Below are 23,767 nucleotides of genomic sequence, written 5' to 3'. Positions count from 1 at the left end.
TTAACACATATAGGGATTTAGTGTTTATAGAGACTTCCAGACATTTGGAGCTCTGACTTCTTTCAGTGGTGCCAAGCATTCCTCACACCAAAAACCTCTCATTTTTTCTGTTCAGCTGAAGATAGCTGGAGATAATCAGGTGTTACCTGCTAGCTTTTCAGTGAATCATGACTTTTCTTTGTTTTTTTTTTTTCCCAGTGCCAAGTCTTTTCAGCCTAGTTTTCCTCCAAGCCTTATCTTATACATTCTCTAGCTAAAAATCTTACAATTTGTGTTTGCAATAATGTTTTAATTTAATAACTTCTTCTTGAGACTGTGTTCTTTAACAATATTTAATCTTTTCTTAGGGGGGAGAACGCAAACCATTAATGATCATGCTACACCGAGAAAATGATACTTTGGGATTCAATATTGTGGGAGGACGACCCAATCAGGTAATGAGAAAAGTAACTGTAGGTGATTTTGTCTGTATCTATTTTTATTGTATACGCTGTTAATTAAGAGTGACTTTTGGTGACAGTAGGTATGCAGTCTATTCTTCAGACAGAAGAACTATCTATTATCAGGTATAACTGAAGTCATTGTTTGGAAGGCGTAATCTCATGAGAATTGTATTATTCTAATTTTTTTGGAAGGGTGTTCACAGTGTTTTTGCTTTAAAACTTTAGGCTGGTTTACACTCAGTTCCCATGCGAGTAATAAATATATATTCATGTAAACTGTCCAATAGAAATCTCTGGGACTACTTGTAAAAGTCATTGTTGCAGGATTAAGCCTTTGGAATTTTGTGAAACAGCTTGCCTTTTTTTTTTTTATTTATTTTCATTTATAGAGGAGAGGAAAATTTGCTTCTGAAGCTCATATAGTTTAAGCACATGTCCTGTTCTCACATGCCTGCTTCCAGTTTTTCTTTATGAACTGAAATGTTTTTCTCCTATGCTGTATCTTAATCTCATCAGACTAGGTTTAGAAAGCTCATTGCAAACCATAGAATATTCATAAGGATCACTAGCCCCCACTTAGAATATACAGAATATACACATGAATATGCTTGATTTTTTTTTACTTCATCCTTCTAAAAGCATTAATCAGGACTGTCATTGCATATGAAGGGTAAAGAAACCTGTTAAACAGGAAAATTAATAGTTGATTAGAAAGGGTTGGTAATAATTACGTGCTGATCAGGTTCTTAAGTGGGAGAATTGTAGCCTTCTATTATTGTTGAGGAGGGGAGTAGGACCCTGTATATTAGTTTGGTAATCTGCTCTAAAGCTATATTTAGTGGTGCCAAAGAGTCTGTTCCCATTAGTCCACTGTCTGTGCTGCAGACTTACTGATCCCTGTGGGAGAATATGAAGACCTGCAGTTATCAGATGTTGGGGCTGTAAATCCAAAGCAAGAGTTTCTTAGATTTTTCTAGTGGAAGGATGAGGCAACAGGTGGCTGCAAGTTAAAATACACATGCCATGATTGTATTAATATTTGGAGTATTAGTATTTGTAGTATACACTTTTTATATACTGTAGTATATATATTTTTAGTATAATATTTGGAACAGTAAAAAAATTCAGACAATCTTTAGTTTGGATTGCATTGTGACATTTCTTAATTACATCCATAGGAGAACTGCAGGGAAAAGGGGGCATGTGCTTAATTTTCTTGGGATGACAACTGAGCTTCTTTAAAGGACTTAGATGTTGACAGTCCATGTGGACACACCATTTCAACAGTGATATGTATCATGAACTGTCAGGCTTTGACTTAATATTTTGTATTTTTAAGGGGTAAGTGATAAATATATGAACTATATAATGCGTCTATAGCACTGTGTGTTGTGAAAACTGCCGAATAGAAAAAAGCAAATTAATTTCTTTTAACACTCATATTTGGAGAAAAATTGGTGAAGTTGTGAGGCAGGGGTGGATCTCAGGTGGTTTTGAGTCTTTGAAGTTCAGTTTGGAAATTTGTTTTTTATTCTTATTTTGACAAATGTGACTACCACAGGCATTTGATTGGCATTTCTCAGGTATCAGTGGGAGACTCAGTGTATTTGGAGCTGAGGATAGAACAGGAAAAAATGCTTGAGTTGACTCAATATTGAAAACACAAAGTTCTTCTCAGAAGCTTAAATAGTGGAACAGGAGTTGTTAACAAGAGAAAAAGAGCTCATGAAGGTGCTCTGTACATTCAGGCTGTCTGGGGAAAAAGTGCCCTTGGTTGAAACATTGGTCCTTGCAGCAGAAGAGCAGAACAGTGATGTCTCCATATTAATCATGTGCTGGGGGATGTGTTCTTTATCACATGTTATTTGTGTTTTGTAAGTACAATGCAGCTTTATCCATTGGAAAGCAGGTGACTCTTAGTGCCTTGGGTAATGTACATACGTACTTTCTGTTGGCTGTGTTTATTTTCAGTCCATAATAGGCATCCCCACTCTTTACCTTCTACCTGAAGGAAGGAGGAGAGGAAAGGAACAACTCATCATAGGATCATCTTTTATTGTGTCAGAAAGGAACATACTTCTCATAGGTGTGTTTCTGAGAGGTGATTTCATTACTCTGAGGGAGCAAGGCTGCTTTGATGGGCCCAGCTCTGGCTGGCTGTGGGGACTGTTTCCCCTGAGGACACCACGTCAAAGCCAGGCTGGAGGGAGGTGTGCTGCAGGCACAGTTGCTGCACAGACCCTGGGCTGTGTGACATGGTGCTGGAGCTCAGTATGCCTTGTGCTGTGTTTTCCTGTTGGGAGTGCTGGGTGCCAGCACATGTAGCCAATGGGGACCACAAGCCAGACTGAAATACCCTTTCTTTTAACAGGCCATACATTGCTTTTGAAAAAAGCCAGTGAGATTTCTGTTGAAAAGAAATATAGTTTTTATGTGGGTGAAGGTGCTATAATCTAGATTTTTGTTTTCTAAGGTTAAAAACAAACCATGTCCCTCTTGTAACTTCACTAATGGCCTGTGCTTCTTTTATCAGTTTCATTTCTCACTGCTTAGATGGGAAGTCAGTGGAAGTCTATTTGTTCATAATTTCAAAATATTTCTAGAACTGTTACTGTTTTTTCCTTTTGCTTAGTACCTGACATTTATGAGTCTCTGTGAAAAAGAGGGAAAAAATACTTTATGCAAACATAGTCTAATATTGTGTTGAACAAATATTTATTGACCTTAAATCTACCTGGGTCAAGTTTCCATAGGACTGTTGCCATATTGTGTAAAGTATGTTTTACATATGCCTTTACAGTTTTCTTAATAGAAAAAGCTATAAAGTGTTTTCCCCATGAGTGTATAGGACTTAGACTAGAAACCTGTGCACATATGGACTGTGCTCTTGGTAAGGGATTCACCAGTCACAGAAGGAAAATGAACATCATACAAACTGCAATCAAAAGCGTAAATCAGCTGGAAAAAGTTTCCTTCAGTTATTGCTAGCTAAGTTATTATTTGTATAAGCACTTAAAACCCTGTAAGTAGGCAGAGTCTGCTTGGCATTAGTTCTTTATTAGTAATTATTTAAAATTACTTTTAATTATCATGTGATGAAATAAAGTAATTCCATCATGTACAACATCATTTATATTGTTGCAGTTGTGCTAGATAACTTGTCTGTTTTAAATTTGACCTTGTGTGAGTTGTACTTAGTGTTGCATAGAGATCAGTTGGAGATGGATTCTCTTTTTGTCCACAGCTCATGTGTATGGATTTCATAGTTGAGCAAGTTCTCAATCTCCCATGTGAATAGGATTTATGAGGTTCAACAGTTCCAACCAAATCCTCTCACTGTTACATGCCAGCTAACTAATGTCACTTTGTTCCTTGGACCTTTATTTTCAAATGCAGTAAGGCACTTTGCAAGCAGCAGTGCTGCAGGAGTCCTTTTCCTTCAGAGAGAAACACTTGTGCATCCATTTTAATGAGTGTCTTCCACTGTGCATTTATGTGCTAGTCACTGGCTGCTGTGAAGTCTGAGGTTTGCTCCAAGTATTTTAGCTGGGATCGGATTACTGTTGCACGCTGTGTCTCATTTAGACTAAAATAACCGGAAGTAAATGGATAATCTTATAAAAATTGCTGGAATAGTTCATTAATTCTGTCCTTTTGATTAATAACTACTTTGTGTTAAGCAAGTTTAAAAAAAAATCCCAAGGAGCTTAATTCTTAGCTAGAAAAATGAGCTGCATATTTCATGTGGATTTACATTTTTCACTGCTGCTGATTTTAGTGCCATCTCAATTTTTGTACTAATGTGGCCCTTTTTGCAACTTCCCTATTGCCTGGTACAGAAGAATCAGGAGGAGTCTGCTGAGGGAATTTATGTGTCAAAGATTTTGGAAAATGGACCTGCAGACAAAGCAGAAGGCCTGCAAATTCATGACAAGATTATTGAGGTAAGAAAGAACCCACACCAGTGGATTAGTCTGTCATATTATCAGATTAATAAAGGATTTGATGGTTTTCACCCTAAGTATGTTGTAATTTTCCTCTTTTTCTGTGTCTGAACATGATTCTTGTACACTGAACTTCCAGCTTGAGCATTTCCTAGAATTAAAGACATGAGATGGATTTTTCCAACAAATAATAAATTTACTGGTGTTGGGATTAAGGTGATCTAGGTGAAGCAAAGGTGTCAACACTTAAATAACAAGCAATAGAAGCATTTTTTGTTTCTTTTCATTAAGTTGAGAAAAAAGACAAATTAAGTTGAGAAAAAATTAAAAATACTGAAAATTCACAGCTTTAGTGAAACTGATTTTGTTCTGTGTGTGGACTGTTACTTTCACGGCTCTGGGACAAGGCAGAGAAGATGGCTTGGTAAACACTGCTGTGAAACTTCTTAAGCAATTAGAGGAAGTACTTTCTACTGAGTGATCAGAAAGAGATCATCTGTTGTTCTTACTTGGATCACTGTAGCACTTTCCTGGTCATGTAATATGTTAGCCTAGAATTTTCAGTTTGTTCCTGCATTGTATGCAGTTTTTCTCATAAAATAACTGTAACTATAAATAATAAAAGAAATCAGTAAGTCTGTTGGAAGAATAGGTTGATGTCTAGCCTACGTGTGTACCTGTAATTAGCCCTGTAAGAAATTTCAAAGGAGCTGTTTCCAAGGGTGACAGGAACAGGCTCCTTAGGGTGCTGCAAGGACAGCATCTCCCATCTCAGCTCTGACACATCCCGCAGTGACAACACGTACCACTAGCTGCTGTGTTCCTTTAGGCCACCTCACTCCAGCTTTGCAAGTTTAGGGGAGGCTTAGAAGCATGATGTGAACTTGCCAGTGGGATGGGTGTTTGAACAAAGACACGTGAAACAAGTGGATTGGAAGACAAATGCAGAACTCAGCTGCTGGTTTCTTGTTAAGGACTAAAAGCGTAAGCTGCGAGTGTTTGAATGCTGGCATTGCTCTTAATGTTGGGAGCTTAGAGCAGTGTTTGGAATCAAATGAATATATTTTCTTGGAAGAATAAAGCTTATGCTCTTAGCTGGCAGATAGATGCATTTCTAGGAGACACCAAGTGGGCTGTGCAGAACTTAACTTGCACAATATCTTTTATTTCCCTAAGGTATACAAAAGCTTTCACATCCAAATTTTTTTTTGGAACAGCAGCCTTAAGCTGTAAAGATCTATTTTCTTCTGACATTACTATTTCACTTACCACACTGTGTTTTGGGGTCTTTTTACAGACTGACCAGCTATGTAGTTTCATGCATTTGCTCAACACTTCCTGCTTTAATTTAATGTGCTTTTATTGTTCATTGTTTTTTTAAGACAAAATGAAGTGTTTCTGGAAGGAGGAACAATAAAGTCACAAACCAGCATTTATTAAATGTGATGTCATGTCTCAGAATGTCACCATAATTGATGCTTAATTTTTACTTGTTGAAAAATTCTGGCTGCATAAAATCATACTGAAACAGATTTCAGTTCTATGTGATGTTATAGATCCAATCTAGCATAAGTATTCATAATGCTCTGAATGGACCACCATATTAATATGCAACAGCTATGAAGGTAACTTTTGTATTCAGGCAAGAATTTAAAAATATTTTGGGCTAGGCCAAAATTTCCAGTATATGCTTCCGTGTTTCAAAATTTATTAGACCAAAATAAAAAGAGGAGAAGAAAAGAAGTAATTATTCCTCCAAGCTAGATACGGGAAGCAGCTGGAGTCAGAACATTGAATTTTTTGTAGTCCATTCATAGCTATCACTGTCCTCTTGCAGTGGGATGCCCTTCCAGCTCTGATGTGGTTTGTTGTGGAAGATCATTCTGAAAACTTTTGCTGTGAGGAAATAATTAGGGTGGCGTAACTATTTCAAAAATCTTGGCAGATGTATGGAATATGAGTTTTTGTGAGAAGTTGATAGGAAATGAGACTTCTTACTGTTTGCTTTTCACTTTTTTGCTGATCTGACCTAATGGGTGATATTTTATGGGACCATTCTTCAGTAATCAAGAGCAGAAGGAGCTGATATTTGAAGAGCCTTTAATAGCTTAAGTCATTTGTTTGGCAATGGGATGCCCGGGGTGTTTCTAGCAATGTGTATCTAATGGGATAACGGAGAGAAATATCCCGTTAAATCAGAAAATCTGTTCTCAAGGCATATTGCTAAATAAAGAAGGTAATTTGTTTCAGTGGTTTATCACATGTTTAGCAAAAATTAACTGCACGTGGCTGACTATGGTGAGTTGTGCACATTTCAGATGACCATCTCGTGGGCAACCTAGTGCAGCAAATGGATTTCACAGTCCTATGGCACTGGCAGATGGAATTGAGAGCCAAGGCTGGCAGATATAAGTAGTGTTGCCTTTTATTTTATATATATGATTATCTATGCAGCAACATTGCCAAATAATTAAGGTATTTGGATGAATTCCAAGGGAAAGAATCTGATTTCTTTCTTGAGGTGTTTATTCTAAGTGTAAAAGTGCCACACAAATGAATTGAGTTGCTGGAAGTTTTTGAGAGCAACTTGCCCAGGCTATAGACCCTCTGACAGTTTCATTTGAAGAAGGTTGGTATTTATTTGGGCTTTGCCCTCAGAGAAGCATATTTTGTGCATGAGGACCTGAAAGCTGAAACAGATGCCTGTGTGCTGGCAGGGTGGTGGTGCTTGAGAGTGACAGAGAGACAGCTCCAGATCCCCTGTGTCAAGGGACTGTAGCTCTCCATGGGGGATGGTCACAGGACCCTTGCTGATCATTTTCACTCTTCTGCTGAAGAACAGGTTTGAGGCACAGCAATACCCTCTTTATTAAAGGTTAACACCTCTGTGAAAAAACTACTTGTTTATGCCGTGTAAGGCTGACTTGGGACAGTGATGTGCACAAGCAGCACTTTGAGATATATATATATATATATCTCCAGTAATCTTATTACAAGCCCCAGATGATCATTATTTATTCATTAATAATAAACCCTTTTGAATTACTTCTGTGTAGCATGTTCCTACAGGTATCATGGTCTGATTCTTCCAGAAGCTTTTATCCAAAAATCTAGCTCCCTGAAGTTGACAATGCATCATGTTTTCAAGGACTACAACTGTTTGCATTCTAAATGCAAAATGTAAAATGCATCTCATTTGCTGCATCTCTAGATGCAACATTGATATCTGTGACTCCCAACATGAAACCCTTGGATATGAGCAAAGGATAAAGCCACCCGAGCTCTAACTTTTGGGTCTCTGTCTTCTTCCTTTCCACCCTGCCTCTGGAATCCTGTCAAGAGAAGAGAAGCTGCAAGTTGTGCATGGGGCTCTTTATTAGTCTGTGCTAGTTCAAAGAATTTTGTTTGCTTCTAGGAGAAAACTATATCATTAAAGTATGTTTAGAATGGTTCACAGTTATATGGCATTTTACCTCCCCCTCACTGCATGCTAATCATTCCTACTGGGTAAATTCATTGTTCATCTCTGTTCATGCTTGATTACCTCCTCAAGGCGGCATAAAACAGCTATGATCCTTAGCAATGTTACTGATACACACAAGTGCTTCACCTGCTGCTTTTTTTATCCATAGTTTTGGTTCTGAGCAGTTAATGCTGAAAGCAGCTCTTTCCATGTGAAGGAAGACTTGTATCTCAATTTGCAGTCAGTTCAGCTTCACGTAAATATGGCACCGGAGTGGCCAGATCTCCAAGCACAGTACTTAATGCCTAGCTACCGAGCTATTCAGAGCTATTTATCCAAGTTGGGTTTTTTGTTTGTATGATATTAATTTTACAGAAATTGGTATATCACGTCCTCTGTTTTTAAGTCCAACTTTAGAATTCAAAACAACTCTGTGACTGTTTTTCTCACAGTCATCCATTCTGCAAGTCACAGTGTCTTGCAGAATACTCTTGAATCACTTCAGTGTTGTATAGAAAATACGTGACCAGGGTAGAATTTGCAATCCAGATAGAATTTCTGATATTTTGGGGTTTTTTCTTAAAAAGAACATTATTTCATCAGTTTGAGGAAAAGGAGCAGCTGTTAATTAACACTGCCAAAGTAGATTTGCCAGCTAACAAAAAAAGGAATGAAAATATGCAAATAAAAAGGGATATGTTGAAGTCCATAATATTCATATATGGAACTGTAAGCACATCATCAGCTGAAAGGCTCAAGTGTTTTTCTGTTCTTTGGACTGCAAGGAAGACTTCTGTTCTTTAACTCTAAAGTGAAATGAGAATATTGGCCCATCTGCATTTTAGCCAGTTGATTCTCATGAATTAAGCAGGCATGATGGAGAAGAAGGGAAAGGAAAACATTTTTAGTCTAGGATCTTTAAGTCTGAAAAATAAGGAAGATGCATTTATATGTCATGACAGTGTATTTTGTTCATGCAGCCTGAGCTCCTTAAGTGGATTATAAATAAGGCTTCATCCTGTATTCCATGTTTCCCTTTGTTCTTTCCAGTTTTTTGGAGAGTATTCACACAATGGCTTTGAAGCACATGTCAGCAAAGCCAGTTTCAATAAAGATGAAGTCTTAAGGCTTATCCTGGCAGAATTAACTTACATCTGCTAAGTGCCTACACAGAGACTTTTTTAACTATTGCCAGACTGCTGACTGTGCTGTGTGTCAGTCTTGTGATGTTTTATCTTCTGCATGTTTCTGTCATTACACTCACTATGTTGCTCAAGCAAAATCTTTGATACTAGTCATGTTTATTTGGCTAAGAATCTCCAGTGTCAGATTATGTCTGTAGAAGTAGTGAGTCTTAAAATGTCTTGCTGGGATCAGAGCCAGATGATTTGGGATGACTTTGAAATAAAGCTGCACAAGATGTGGCAGTAAGATCTGTGTGGTAGCTAAGAAAACTTAATATGGCTAATTTTAGTGGTGTAGCTTTCAGTGCATCTGAATGTGCCTTAGCTATATTAAGTTCTCTTAAATCTGTAAGGAATTAATAATATTATGTTGTAGGTAACCAGATTTGGCACCTGCAATCATTAGATAATTCCTAATTAGTGTGAAAGATCCCTGGCATAATATATTAGTGAAACTGCAGGCTTAGAAATGTCTATAGAATCTTTTCACCTCTCCCTCACCTGTTGAGATACAGGTCACTCAATGAAATCTTTGAATGAAGTTTTATAGTCGGATGTAACCAGGTCTGCATAACTTCAGTTGAATTTGAGCTACTGCCCCCACTGACTTTTTTACTTAACAGAAAGCCTTAGAGTGCTTCTCCAAAAAGCAAGAAGTCTGGGTTGTGGTCTCTGCCTGAAAAGGATGGAATTTACCTCTCCAGGTAATTGCCCTTGTTACTGAGGCAGAGGCTCTCCTGTGGTAGACCAGCAACCACCCTCCTCAAACAGAGCTTGCCAGCAGGTGCTCAGAGAGTCAGGATTATCCAGTGGTAATTTGGTGTGAAACAGGCACTAGTTCCAGGGGGCTGTCTCTGGAATACTGGTCCTGCCCTTTTCCACGTAAGAGCTTGTGACAGCACACAAGAATTTGCCTCTTTCTTCCAGAGTCATGTGTCTTACATGACACTTTGTTTAATGATACTTGCATTTCTAACTTCATAGTGCCTTGACTTTGAGAGGGGAGGTAGCAAATGCTGTTAATCAGGAAATCCTCTGTCTAGGACGCTTTTCCTAGATGGGGTTCCCTGACTGAATAAGTACCAATAGTAAGGGTTTTCCTCCTCTGTTTTAACTCAAACTGCAAGTGTTACCTGGAAGGTGGTTACTGCTGCTGTGCCCACTATCAAAATGCCATGAGGGCTGGATCTCTTGTAGGTGGAGGAACTTAGTGTTCAAGGTGCTGTCTGTTCTAGAAGTTGACTGTGGTTACAATGCCTAAATTTTGTAATTCGTTGCCTCAGTTCACAGATCAGTAGCCTAAATTTAACTGGACTTGCTACAGGTCTTTAGAGGTGCCTGCATTCCTCTCTGTTCACTGAATTACAATGCAAAGTTGTGTTTAGAGAAATAGGTTATGTTCCTTCCAAAAAGCACTTAAAATTCTAGAAATTCACTGTCTTGTTTTAAAAAGAAAAATGAGATTTTTATTTTTCTGTGACCTATAACATCTTGGGTTTTTTTTGTGGGGAAGTATGTTAGTCTTACTAAGATGTTACAGAATGCTTTCTGTCATAAAGAACAGGAAGAAATGAAACAAAATGATATTTAAGAAGTGGTGACATTTGCATAATAGAGTAAATAGTAAATGACAAGATTTTATGAACAGAAATTCACTATTTGATATCTTAGTTGACTGAATGAAATCTTGCATCCAGAAACAGGCAAAATATTTTTGATACCTTTTTGATACTTGTGTAGCACAGCATCATGAAAAAATTCTAAAATGCCTTGTCTTCTAAGAGGTGGGGTCTTTTAATCTGTCATATAAACGGAGAACTTGCAACTTTAGAGAGCCCCAAGCCTGTGGGAGAGTTTTCCATCTGTATTTTTTTGGTCTGGTACTCTCAGAGAATCCAGGCAAGTATAATACTGCATTGTTTTTGTGAAAACATGTTTGCTCACAGTGCTTTTATCTAAAAAAATGACGGAAATGCCAAACGTAGTTGGAATATGACCACCAGATGAACTCTCCAACTAGGTTATTTGCAGAATTGTATATTTGACAGATAAGGCAGTTTTGTCCTTTTCAGTAGGTCTCTTCAGATTGTGAGTCATAAGTCTTGGTCTGCAAGGTGCTCCCAGTGAGCAAAAAAACCCGATGCTGTGGTAGCTGGACTGGCACAAGGCAGATGGGGAAAAAGCAACATTGTGAGAGTATTTCTGAAATCTGACTCAGCATGAAAAGTCAAGAGAGTATGTGAAGTGGAAAAAATATGGTTTTTTATGCTACTTCTACTATTCTGGCTTTTTGTTTTGGTGATTTAGGCTAGGCGTGATGAAGAAGCCTTCAGGATCTTGCATACACATGAATGTACATAACCCCTGCTCTCCCATGAGGAACTTCTGTTTTGCTCTGACTGTGAGGGATCTCTACAGCAGATGGATGGATCACTGTAGGAGAGTGGAGTGTGTAAGAAAAAAGAAAAATGGGAAACTTTACAATTAAAGAGTACAAAGCACCAACCTCAAGTTTCCACAGCACTTTCTAGTGCTTGCTCATAAATAGGGAGTGTGGAAAAAACGTAGGGCATGTAGGACTAGGGGTAACTGAATTGTCAAATTAGATCATCTATACACACTGTCATGAGCTGTGACAGGTAAATTAGCAGAACTATGTTAACTGTGCTGGGTCTGCAGAGTTAGGCAATTGCTAAATTGGCAGCTCAGATATGCTGTTAGGTAGGAAGGATTTTGGTTAACCTGTGGAAGAGCTGACTAATGTAAGAACCTGCAAGATCCCATAAATGGTGTTGCTACCATGGGCCACAGATCCCTTGACATCATGTGAAGTTCTGCTCACACCCATCTCCTTCAGAAAGTGGCTGATCTCACCCCTGAGGTATAATGTGTCAGAAATTTGGCAGGTTGAAACATAACATCTTCCTAGATGCCCTGTTTGAGCTTGACTTTGCTGCATGTCATCTTTCTCTGCCTTCCCATGAGTATTTTTGGGTTCTTTTTAAAGCTTTAAGATAAACCTTGCAATACAACAAGACTTAAGCATCCTTCCATCTTGCCCAGCAGCCGGAGCAATGTAGTTTTATATTTAGCTGAGGTAGTAGGTTTAGAGAAAATTTTTGTTTTGAGGTGTTCATTAAACATTTTCAGGAATGCATTAAACAACTTGTCTAACATCTGTCAAATGCTGTCGCTTTCATCCCCTTCCCAGGAAGAGAAGAGAATTTATACAGGGGAGTGTTTTGTTTAGGAATTTTCAATATAATTGCATACATACATATTTACATGTTGGTATCTATTTATGTTAGGGAAGACAAGGTCATAGAAATGTGTCTTTATTGCTGGAGAGGCAAGGTTTTGTGTGAAAACCCTTCTCATGGATCTTTGCTCTGAGAATGATCTTGGGCAGCCCTGAAGAAAGTGCTTTCTCATCCACTGATAAATCTCCATGGCAATTGGGCTGTAGGTTGTGTACCATTGCCTTGGTCTTGGTCCAAGTCTGTCTTACAGATATGGTGAACTTGATGGTTGCTGTGGAGCTAGGTACCCTAACCTGGTGAGCTATGGAAATCTGAGAGGAGGAAAGGCATTCTCCAATGACTTTCCTTAGCCTTGTCAATTACACAGAGAACAGAAAAGGTCAGAAGCTTCAGAGAGGACTTTAGGATGTATCAAAGAGAGATAACCCTTTGAGGCTCATACGATCAAGACTAGTGAGAATAACTGATGGTAAGCCCAGCTATGGAAGGCTCTGACAAAGTCTGAGACCGTGCTGAGTTTGTTGCTCAGAGCTGAAGGACCTGCAAGGAAGCCCTTGTGTCTCTCACAGCACATGCTGCTGGCCCCCCAGAAGCTCTTGGCATTTTCAGAAAGTGAAAAGAGCTTTCTTCTGCCTTTCATGAAGGCTGCTCTTTATTGTGGTTGAGATAACTTTACAGTAAGAGGAGTTGACAGCTTACATGTGTTGTGCGAATGCAGTGTTTTATCTTCTTAAGTCACTGAACTGATTGTTGCAATCCCAAAGGTATGTGCCCCAAGAGTTTTGATCTCTTCTTCTTCATAATCAGCTAGATATATTTTTAAGGAGTAGGTAATCACTGTTGTCTATAATTGGAGGTTGAATGAAAAAAGCCTTTAGTGTCTGCCAGTGCTGAAATGCCCTAAATGAAGAAATTATTCAGTGCTTCTCTTAAAAAATTAGCCCAGTTTTTAAGAAGCTGTGAAATACATCAATGTGTTGAGTGGGAGAATGTTCCTCTTAGAACTTTTGAATAGGAGTAGTAAGAAACATGTACAGCGCTGTGCTTTCCAAATGCTTTGAAAATAGAAGTGATAATGTTAAAAATAAAAAAATAAAAAATTGTAACTTCTCCAAACTGAAAAATTCTGCAGCATTTAAAACCATACTGTTATGGAAAAACTAATTTTCAAATTGGCAAGAGCAGATGTGGTCACTTCAAACCACCAACAAAGACTATACTTAGTAAAATCAAATACACTAGGCAAAGTACATTTGTTACTAATACACAGACATTTTGGTAAATATATGTCTTGTTTAGAATTGGAAATGTAATTTTACAACTTTGTATGTAGAACCAACTTGATTGAATTACAGCTGCTGCAGGGAAGGAGTGCAGAATGACTCAACACTGATTCTTAATTCAGATTATTTTGGAAGGCATTTTCTTTATGACATTGTTGACAAAATAAGTCATGGCTGCTATGTTTATTTACATAGAAAGTTTATGCATGTTATTTACAGGATATGTTTTACATATTTTTTTCTTTGAGGAAAATATTTGTCTTTCAAGTAGCAAGACTGGGAAATGGAGAGGGAATGGGAGAAATGACAGAAAAAAAATTCAGAACTGTTGACATCCTGCTGATTTCTACTTGATTTTTAAATATGGGAACCTTATTTGAAGATCACTGTATTCCAAACACCTATTAAATGGTTTAACAGCTTTAAAATTGGATAAATTATGATTCTCTGTGTCTAGAAGAGGTCACCTAATGTGGGAGAAGTTCTGAAATGGGTTGATAGAGAATATGAGGTTTTTTTCCCCTTTATCTGTCTTTCCCTCCCTTTTTGGAGCATCCAGCATTTGAGAGATGCAGAGGCTCAGAGCTTGCCCATCTGTTTCCAAGTACAGTCTCTCAATCTTGAATTTGTTTCTTTAACCACACTGATCAAGAGGGTAAATATCTGAAGTCCTTCCAGCAGCTTGTGGGAAGAAGGCATGCTCTTTTAAATGGAAGGGATTTTCTGTCTTGTGTGAATTAGAACATCTGGATCCCTACACTCCTCTGTTACAGTCTGATTGATTTAGGCTAGTCTTTGGCACATGGCAAATATGGAGCCATATGGTCTTGTTCCTGTCAGCAACATTTTTGAGCACACACCTCTGCCTGTCCCCCAGCTTTCTCTGGTAGCTGCTACTGTGACCTAAAAGATAAATGTTCCAGGAGCTTTCAGGCTGTTATGCCCTTCTTGAGCAGATTAGTTGCATTTTTTTTGAGGGACATAATGTCCAGCATTTGGACCAGAAAGCTGAATCCTTCACTTCCCCTGCAGTGCTCAGAGCCCTGATCCAAATCAGACGCCTTGTGCTAGTGCCAGATGTGTAGCAGCACTTTCTACCTTTAACTCTCTAACTTACACTTCTAACTTGCACTTACATTGCACGTTGCTTATTAAATTTCTCCATAAAATCTCCAAGTGCTCAGCACAACTGGTTTTTAGCATGCTCTAAGTATGTGATTATATGGAAAACTGACTGTTTTGAGAAGTTTTTAAGCAGAAATTTACTTTCTAGTAATCAAGAGAATGTTGTTAAAGCCATAATTCTCTTGCTAGCACAGCTTTTAACTTTTTTTTTTCTTTGGTAGACAGAATAAGTATGATATTTATCAAAATATAGGGATTCTTCTGTGTTTCCAAATATTCAAAATACCTTTTTTTTTTTAACAGGTTTTTTAATGATTTCTTTATTTTTCATTTTTATTTAAAAATAGAGCACGGAGAGTCTGAGTATTAGGAAGAATATTTCTATTTTTTTCAATATAAAAAGAAACTGGAAGAATGAAAAATGGTTCATATAATTATTTTTTTAAAGAACTCTTAATAATGCTAGAATTTCTCATTGCATTGATGTAGACCACTGTTTTCAGCCTTCTTTTCTAAGTCACTTAAGTACTGTACCCTATACTAAGAGTGTGGATTTTTATGTATTTTTTTGTTTCCTCCCTGCTATGAGGTAATGGAAATCTGAAGGAGCACTATTCATCACTTAGCCCAGAGGTTGTATTTTCTAATTGGCACTAACCATGGACAATATTTTAAAGATTAAAGAACACCATGACATTTCAGAATACCTTTCAGAGAGTGGACTGTTCAGACACTGCTGTTAATATCTTTGCAGAGCTACTTAAGAACAAAGTTTTCATCCAGTTCCTTAAACTCGTGTCTTATGTTGGTCAGAGCCCTGCAGTCCATTACAGCCATTCTCCTGAGGGCATTAACAAGTATTTCAGGGAGTTGTAGCAAAAAAATTATGAACTGTATGGGTACATTATTGAGTTCTTGCATTGTATTTGTCTCTCTCTTTTTATGTACTCTAAAACCAGAAAAATAACCACTTCTGCTTTCTTAATCGGCATTGCTACTTAGTGTATAAGTAACCTTTCCCTCTCAAAGAACTTGTCTATTTGGCTTTGAGCCATTAAAGATCTGTTCTGGCAGGAAAGGCCTGAACTCCATTGTCCAGTTGCTGAGTTTTTCCTTTGAATCAGCCACTTAAAAATGAAATGAGACTTTAGAGGCTAATGGAGTGGATAGAGAAATGTGTAGGAGACTAGTACAAAATAGTGGAGTCCAATTATAGATTCCAGCACCATCATTGGTGCTGCTTTTTCCAATTTTAAATGAGTTGAGTTTTCCCCAAATTCATGTATTGTGGATTTTACCAATAAATGATTGGCAAAACCATGATGAATCCATGTTACTAAGTAGGAGAATTATAAGTGATGTTCACCAGCCTGTGCCAAGCCATCTGCCTGATGTTTCTCTTTTTTGAGTGCTGATCGTGTGTTCAACAGGGTACAAAGCTCTGCAAAAAACCCAACAAACCAAGCTAAAATTAGAACCTAGAGCACACGGGACACTTAAGATGAGATTCATACTGCCTACACATAAATATCTTAACATTTTCTCCTTCTCCAAGTACTGAAGATGAGTTGGGCATGTATTTTTTAGCAAAGGTGATTAGTTCAATCTGAAATATTTCACTTAGTGATGTCTGAGTTAGGATGAGATTCAACTGAAGCAAGTGTTAGTGATAACCTCTTAAACTCTTTGGAACTTTCACATGAACCAGCATATTTTTGACACTTTTTAGTGCTTTTGAGGTTACATTGTTAGGATAAAACTCTTTGTACAGAGTTCTTCACTATTAAGCTGGAACAAATTTTACTGAATCTTGAGTTGTTCCAGAATGAATAAAATTTAAGAAGAAATAATATAATTTGGTTTATTCTTCTTTGTGTATTATGTATCACATGTGTCTGATAGTCCATTCTTCTGGAATTCTATATTTCACTAATTAAATGGAAGCTAATAAGATGTAAAATGCCAGGATAAGTAAAAAGAGAGAAATTCAAGTACAAAACTGATCTTAGAATCCACCTCCTAAGGTCTGGTACTCCTGTTTGAGGTGGCCTGTTCTAACTCAGTAGTCCTAATGACTCAATGTTATAGTTTTCATTAAACTAACCAAACAAAATAGGCATTCAACAATAAGATCAAGGCTTATTCCAAGTTTCAGGTATTTCAATTGCTAAATTTTGAACATTGTTACTCAAAATCTGGCAGGAATTAGCATGAAAAAGATGCAACTTGAAATGTTCCAGTAAACCCACCCTGTTTAGGGACTAGCTTTGAAATCACTTAACATGTGGTTTCATGTCATATCCAGTCTTGTTGATCTCTACATCTTTGGGACTGGAATAAAGTAAACCCAAATGCTGGATGGCTGTCTGTGCCCCCTAAGGGCAAGGTCAGTGTATCTCTGGTTTAGCTGAGTCTGCCCTAGTGGAAGAATGAACCCTGCATCAGCTGAGAGCATGTGCCAGATCTCAGCTTTGACTGTGCTTTTTTAGAAGTCAGCAAACTCTGATAATGGCAGATTTTGGAGGAGTCTGAGTAGGGGTTTGTGGAACCTCAGTGATTAGTTTTAGCAAGTGAAGATGCAGATGTGTGTTGGAAATGGCTCAGCCATCGAAAACAGCAGAGCAGTGCTTCATTTTTCATCAGTCTTCAGAGAGATGGAGTTTGTTCAGAGAAACAGACCATGCAAAGATTGAGAGACTGGTGACATCCTTTTGGCAAGAGAACAATAAAAATTATTGCTCAAAGTAAGACATTTTTATCTGCACTTCTGTTGCTTTTGGGTTTAGTATTTTGTATGGAGATCTAAGTTACAAAAGGGAAGGAAGGCAGCACCTTTAATCAAACTAAGACACTTGTAAAATTTGGGAAGGCTTTTGGGCAAATGATGTTTTCAGTGAAACTGGCATGGAAAAATCTATCATGTATTTTTATGTGAAATAAGTTTATCCGAGGTTTTTTTTGTGTGCTTTGTTTTGATTTTGGGTTTTTTAGACCAGGACTGAGAAATTAGGAGGTGTGGGGATTGCTTCCTACAAAATAACATTTCCTTTTCTTAGTCATCTTCATAGATTTGTGTATCCAGAGTTCATTCTGGAGTTTCATAGTGTGCTGTTTCCGTTCAGTTTCAACAAGCATATTTGAGCACTGAATGAGCATATCAGGTTTTAGGATATACACATGTGAGATGCATTGATTCTGAGGATGCCTCTGTGGGGAGGCATTAAAAACTACATTTGGAAAGAGATGTTGGCTGTAGCAGTGCCTTGGAGCATTTGGAGGCTACAGAGAAAACAGGGAACACTTGGCAGCAAAAGCAAAAACACTAGTGTAAACTATAATAATGAAATAACAATCTAAAAGATGAGTCAGACTAAAGGAAAGTTACAAATGTTCAATGTTCAGTATGAATTTCCTATAATACACCTTAGTGGAAGGGCTTGTAGCATTTTATTTTATACAGTTAAGATATTAATGTGCTAGGATGTCAGACACAAGGGGATAATATAAAGGGAACAGATGAAGTTTTATCTATGAAACAGACTTTTCCAGTCTGTCTGGTTTTTTTCTTTACATGTTTTTTCATATGTGCACTCTGGATATTATTTAACTTTCCCTTGCAACAGTTTTCCAGCTTCAGCTATTATATGACTGTAAAACTGTGCTTTTGGGATGGGACTTAAAATTCCTTTTTACAATTTGTGAGTTGTACCTTTCTGTGTTCAGAAGGAAACTACTATTGCTTTTCAGTCTACTGCTTCACGTGTGAGGATTTGGAAGTGTTTAAGATCTAAAAGGCACTGTCAGTAACAAACTAGGATAGACTACTTTCAGTTGGAAGGGACCTACTGCAATCATCTAGTCCAGTTGCCTGACCAATTCAGTGCTGAACAAAAGCTAAAGTATATTAGAGTCTCTTTCTCAAAGTCTAAAATTGTAATCACTTTTAAGGATTTCTTTTTTTTTTTTTCCAAATGCCACTGTTTACATGAATACTGCAATACAACTTGTTGCAGACAATCAGTCTGCAGCCAAAGCACTGTTAAATATATTTGCAGGAGGAATGATCATTGAGGTGAAGAAGGTGAATGATGACTGCCTTTTCCTCCCTTCTGTGCCATGCAGCTCAGAGCAATGCATAAGGAACAATGGGGAGCAAAAGGGACTGACTTAAATGCATGTCAGCATTTAAGCAACACCCCAAGAAGTTGTGAGATCTTTAAACTGTTTTGTAGAATTCTGGTAAATCAACATTTCGTGTCTTGTTGCTCCAAACTGAGATAGTAATGCAGGGATTAGAACTTTTCTTTTGGGGGATAACCAAGAAAGTGCATGTGTTCTCCTGAGGTTACAGGTCTGTGTTGGTTTACGATAAGTTTTCTGGAGAGTCTGTGTACATTTTGGTGTTGGGGACTTGCACAGAGAAGCAAACTGCAGTGAAATCATCTGCAAGTGTGTAGCTTGAGGTGAATCAGACACACTTTAATATTTATTTGAAATATTTCAATTGTTATATCCATGATGGCATGTAAATATGCAAGAAATGGATGTTTATATGTATATGTGTATATGTAGTTTTCCAAAATCACCTGCAAGCTGAGGAAGTTCAGTAAATCTTTGCTTTTACTTTTAAAGTTTATTAAAAAAAAAAAAAAATCCAGGCAATTTGAATATTAGGTGAAAGATTTGTTTCGTTGGTTTTTTTTGTCTTTTTTTCAAAAAAGAGCAGTCAGTGCTTTTTTAATTTTAAATAACATTGTTCTGTTAAACACAAATGCTCTATGCTAATTGAAGGCGATGGGCAAATGCACAGAACAGTAGACCTATGTTTTCTTCTTCATACCTTTATCTGAAATCTTACTGTAGGAAATATTTCTTACTTGATTTTGAGAATAGAGAAAATGTTTTCAGTATTTCTCTGTAAAATCCTGCTGAAAATATTTCAAACACTTTGATTCCTTCTTGCACATCTGTAATCTCTTCTGTTTTTCACATAATTCTCAGACCACTGCATGTTAATAGCAATTAGTTGAACTGAAGAAATAGTGACACTTTCACTGTATTTCTCTTTATTTCCTGGAGACTAACTCTCTCTTTTTCTTCTCCTCTCCTCATGCATCTGGCATCTTTTCTTATGTTCTTGGTGCAGAAACCTTCAGCTCTGAGTCAGGGACCACAATCATCTGAAAGGAACCATTCTACCATTCTTATCTGTTCTTATTTTTTATGCACTTCTTTGCTGCTGTTTGATGAAGCTATTAGAGAAGGTATTAAAAGTCAAGGGCCAGATGGCTGAAGCCATGAGTCAGTAAAGTCAGTAAGAAGTGGAAAGTGGTCATGCTCCTGTGTGAAGAGTGGGGCAGGAGATGCTAGGAGGGGCTGTGCAGCAGCAGCAGCTGGAGAAGGCTGGAGCACTCTCCAGTCTTGTTATCAGCAGCTTAATGTACTTAATTAATGAGTTTAATTCTTGTTATCTCTTATCTTCTGAGATCTTAATTGCTTGGCAAAGACTTTGTTTTACAGTGTCAAGGTTTTTAATGCTTTCAGGATTTTGCATTGAAGTTTTACCTTAGTGTTTTCTCCCTTTCTTAAATAAGTCAAAGCACAAGTGAAAAAGACTTCACAGCCTTGCCAGGTGGAGAGGTCTTGGCTAGTTCCTGATATTTGAGTTGCACTGTTAGTATAGAGGCAGGTTGAAGAGCAGCTGCTGGAGTCTGTGTCATGTAAACTTATTCAGAGATTATTCCTCTGAAGGAAACCCAATTGATTTGGATCCCAAACAGTTGGAGCTGAAAGGCTGGATCGATGGATAATAAATAACACTGTGGAGTAGAGCCATGGCTACTCCCCACTGCTGGGTATACTACCCATATCTGGATATTCTATTAGTGACTCTGTCCGTGGAATGCTTGTTTGTTGAAAGTAGTCACACAGACTCCTTGCTGTACCTGAACAGATGCACTAAGAAACAGAGGACACCAGCAAGATGAGGACTGTTGCAGGATCTGTCTCCTTTTTCCTCAGTGCTGTTACACACTGCTGCTTAAAGAACAGTATGCTGGGTGCTCAGAGGCTACTGCTTATGCAAATATTTGCAATAGCGGTGGAGGTGATTCTATAAAACTGTTCTTGGCTGGTTGTAGACTCCAAAATTTGAATGATTATTGCACAAGTTGACTTGTGATAAACTGTTAAGTGGCTATATTTCATTCATTCTGTTTCCTCACTTTGAATGATTAAATACTCTAGTATTGATGAACAAATTTGCCCTTTCAATAGGAGTTTATACTATTAGTCATTTTATTACCATCAAGAAACACCAAAGGAAATATTTTTGCAGACATTGCTGATTAATTTTTTATGAATAAGACTTGTAAGTCTATTTTTATTGTAGAAGCTTTGTTGAAATCAGAGACTTGTTTTAAAAATTATGGCAAAAGTAACAATTGTCTCTTCCTTTGAAAAAGCAGTGTGCATAATTAATTGAATGCATATATTTGTATATACATGCAAGCTGTATCATGTACCTTATTCTTCATACCTGACTTTGATGTAGACCATCCCATTTCATGGGAAGCCAGCTGAGGTCTGTGTTGTTTCAAACCAGGTGCTGAGTGTTGCAAGTGACTGACCTGCAGGAACTGCCTGTAAGTGTGAAATGGAGCTGCTGCATGGAGAAGCTTCCAGGAAGAGCTGGAAGCTGCTACAGTTCTCTGTGACAGCACCCATTGCCACCAACAGCACTGCAATTAGGGTCAATCAGTGCTTGCTCCCAAGGGATTTGTATGGAGAGATTAAATCAAAATGTACAGATCCTTGGCTTTATATATATATATATATATATATATATACGCAGAATTGATATGTAAACAGATTTGAGACTGATAAAAGGTCCAAAAAATAGAGAAGCTTTGTTAATGCACAAGGCAGTATTATTTAGATTGCAGTGAATAGTATCCTCTGATTTCATGTGCTGAGCTGTAGCTGTGGTAACCAAAAAATGATGGCTCTTTCCTCTGGCCTCCCGTGCTTAGTGTGGAGTATAGCTCACCTGCTAAATCTACTCTTTGAAGTGCTGAAACTGCTCAGGAGGCAATGCTGCCACTTACACCCTCCTACAACTCTGCTACTGACTAATTCTTGCTGATCTTTGTGTCTAAACAGAGCTTTCACTCCATGTATTTTGTCATTAAAGAGTTCAGGGTTTTTTCAGAAGCAAGATCTACAGGCCATGGTGCATAATGCTAATTCAACAAGATTGTGACTTCCTCATAATGCAAACATGCCTCCTCTTCTTTGATTTACTTTATTCAATAATGTTAGCTGCCGGTGATGTTTAATTAGTTTAATTACTCTTGTTGATCCTGTCAGGAAAGATTTCCTTAGGTTGATGCAGATGATTTCTAATCTAACTGTTTAATATTGGCTCATGGTTGATTATAAATTTGAAAATATTGTAAGAGTCTGGGAAATCCAGATAATAACACTTGATAATAGTTGAAATGCTTAATCAAGTTGAGTGTTTTCATTTACATATATTTCCTGAAAAGTGAGCACTGATTGAGAATGACAAGGGTCAGTTTCAGGTCCTAGGGGTCCTTTGAAAATTAGGAAACAATTGAATTCTTTGGGTGTGGAGATCCAAAAAACCAGGAGACAAAGCTATGCTATTAAGTCATTCAGTGAATCAGATTTACCCGTTGATAAGAAATGGGTTAATGAATGTGTTTTAACAAAAAGGACATGGAGAGCAAGCTGAGAGAATTTATTCTGGTGAGTCAAGCTCAGTTGCCTTCCCTCCTGCTCCATCAGCCTGCCACATCAGAGCCCTTAGCTGGGTTTTTGGGGCCAGTACCTGCAGTGTCTAACCTATGTGGTTTGCTTGCAACTAGTCTGCATTTACAGGTCGGTGTGCAACATACAGGAGTCCCACTGCTGGGTTGGTCACTGCTCCTGTCAAGGGCTGTCATTTGCTGGGAGTATACCATTTGCCTGATCTTTAGATAGCTCTCATTTTACAGAGGAGGTGCTGGAGGGCTCCCCTCCAATGCTGTGCAGTCAGCTGCTGCCTGCTGCCTGCTGCCCTTGGCCTCTCCTGCTTCTCATGAGCCAGGAGCCTTGAGACCTTCTCAGGGCCCATTCTCTGCCTAGCCTGTGTTGTGCTTGGGATTGCCCTGGCCCAGGACCTTGCACTTGGCCTTGTTGAACTTCATGAGGTTTGCACAGACCCACCCCTCAAGCCTGAGGGTCCCTGTGGGTGTCATCCCTTCCCTCCAGCATGGTGACCACACCACACAGCTTGGTGTCATCAGCAAACCTGCTGAGGTGCGCTCCATGGCAGTGTCCGTGTCACCAAAGGCATTAAACTGGTCCCAGTACAGACACTTGAGGGGGTGTATTCAGAATGTACTGTATCTACACAGAATATAAAACACGTGCATATATAAATATATATCTTAACACTTCTGGATCTGTCATGTAAAATCACTGTGAAAGCTATGCAATGTGAAACCTGTTATTGCTTATTGGTTAAATTCTGGCCTGTTAAAGAGAAGAGTTTTGACACTGATTGTAACTACTTTGAGACTTCACCCTGTGCTTGTTTGTTGATATACCTCTGATCTACTTAGTCATGTATAGCTTCTGGGACCAGGTAAGTAAAATTACAGTATTAGGACATGAACAATCTCAGTGTTAAATATTTCTACAGGATTTCTTTTTGCAAAATCAGGTTGCCAAGCACCTTTACAAATGATCTGGTAATGATATACTACCTTAAAAAAGATTAATTTTAGGAAGGGCAAACAGGATTGATTGCTTTGTTTCCTATAGAAGATTTATAATGAAGTAAAAATTTCTAATCACAGGCAAGCATGTATGTCTGTTCTTTTCATTTGCAAACAGCAATACATATTTCTCCTGTTTATAGAAGGGCTGAAAGTGTTGTAGACTTTCCTCAATTTTCATTTGAAGTAAATTATTTTTTAACCTGTACCTTTTCATTTTGGCCTGGATATCCAAAATTTGTACTAAATGGATATTATGAAAACAATGAAGATTTCTGGAAG

General features: G+C 38.0%; 1 protein-coding gene across 2 annotated transcripts in view; it reads left to right on the top strand.

Moving 5' to 3' along the window:
* PDZRN4 (PDZ domain containing ring finger 4) overlaps positions 1-23,767 on the top strand; it is a 227,827-nt gene that overhangs the window by 2,716 nt on the left and 201,344 nt on the right. The window contains exons 2-3 of one of the 2 annotated variants that reach the window (XM_005519282.3): positions 348-434; positions 4,283-4,387. In XM_005519282.3, coding sequence (XP_005519339.2) covers positions 348-434; positions 4,283-4,387 — 192 coding nt within the window. The remainder of the gene's footprint in view (positions 1-347; positions 435-4,282; positions 4,388-23,767) is intronic. The other variant, XM_088055204.1, reaches the window with a different exon arrangement.

This window comes from Pseudopodoces humilis, chromosome 5, assembly GCF_049639895.1.
Source record: "Pseudopodoces humilis isolate 2021_Gansu_Grassland_sample_001 chromosome 5, ASM4963989v1, whole genome shotgun sequence".
Taxonomy (NCBI): domain Eukaryota; kingdom Metazoa; phylum Chordata; class Aves; order Passeriformes; family Paridae; genus Pseudopodoces; species Pseudopodoces humilis.
Note: the sequence above shows the minus strand (reverse complement) of the source record. Positions and strands in the feature narration are given on the sequence as shown.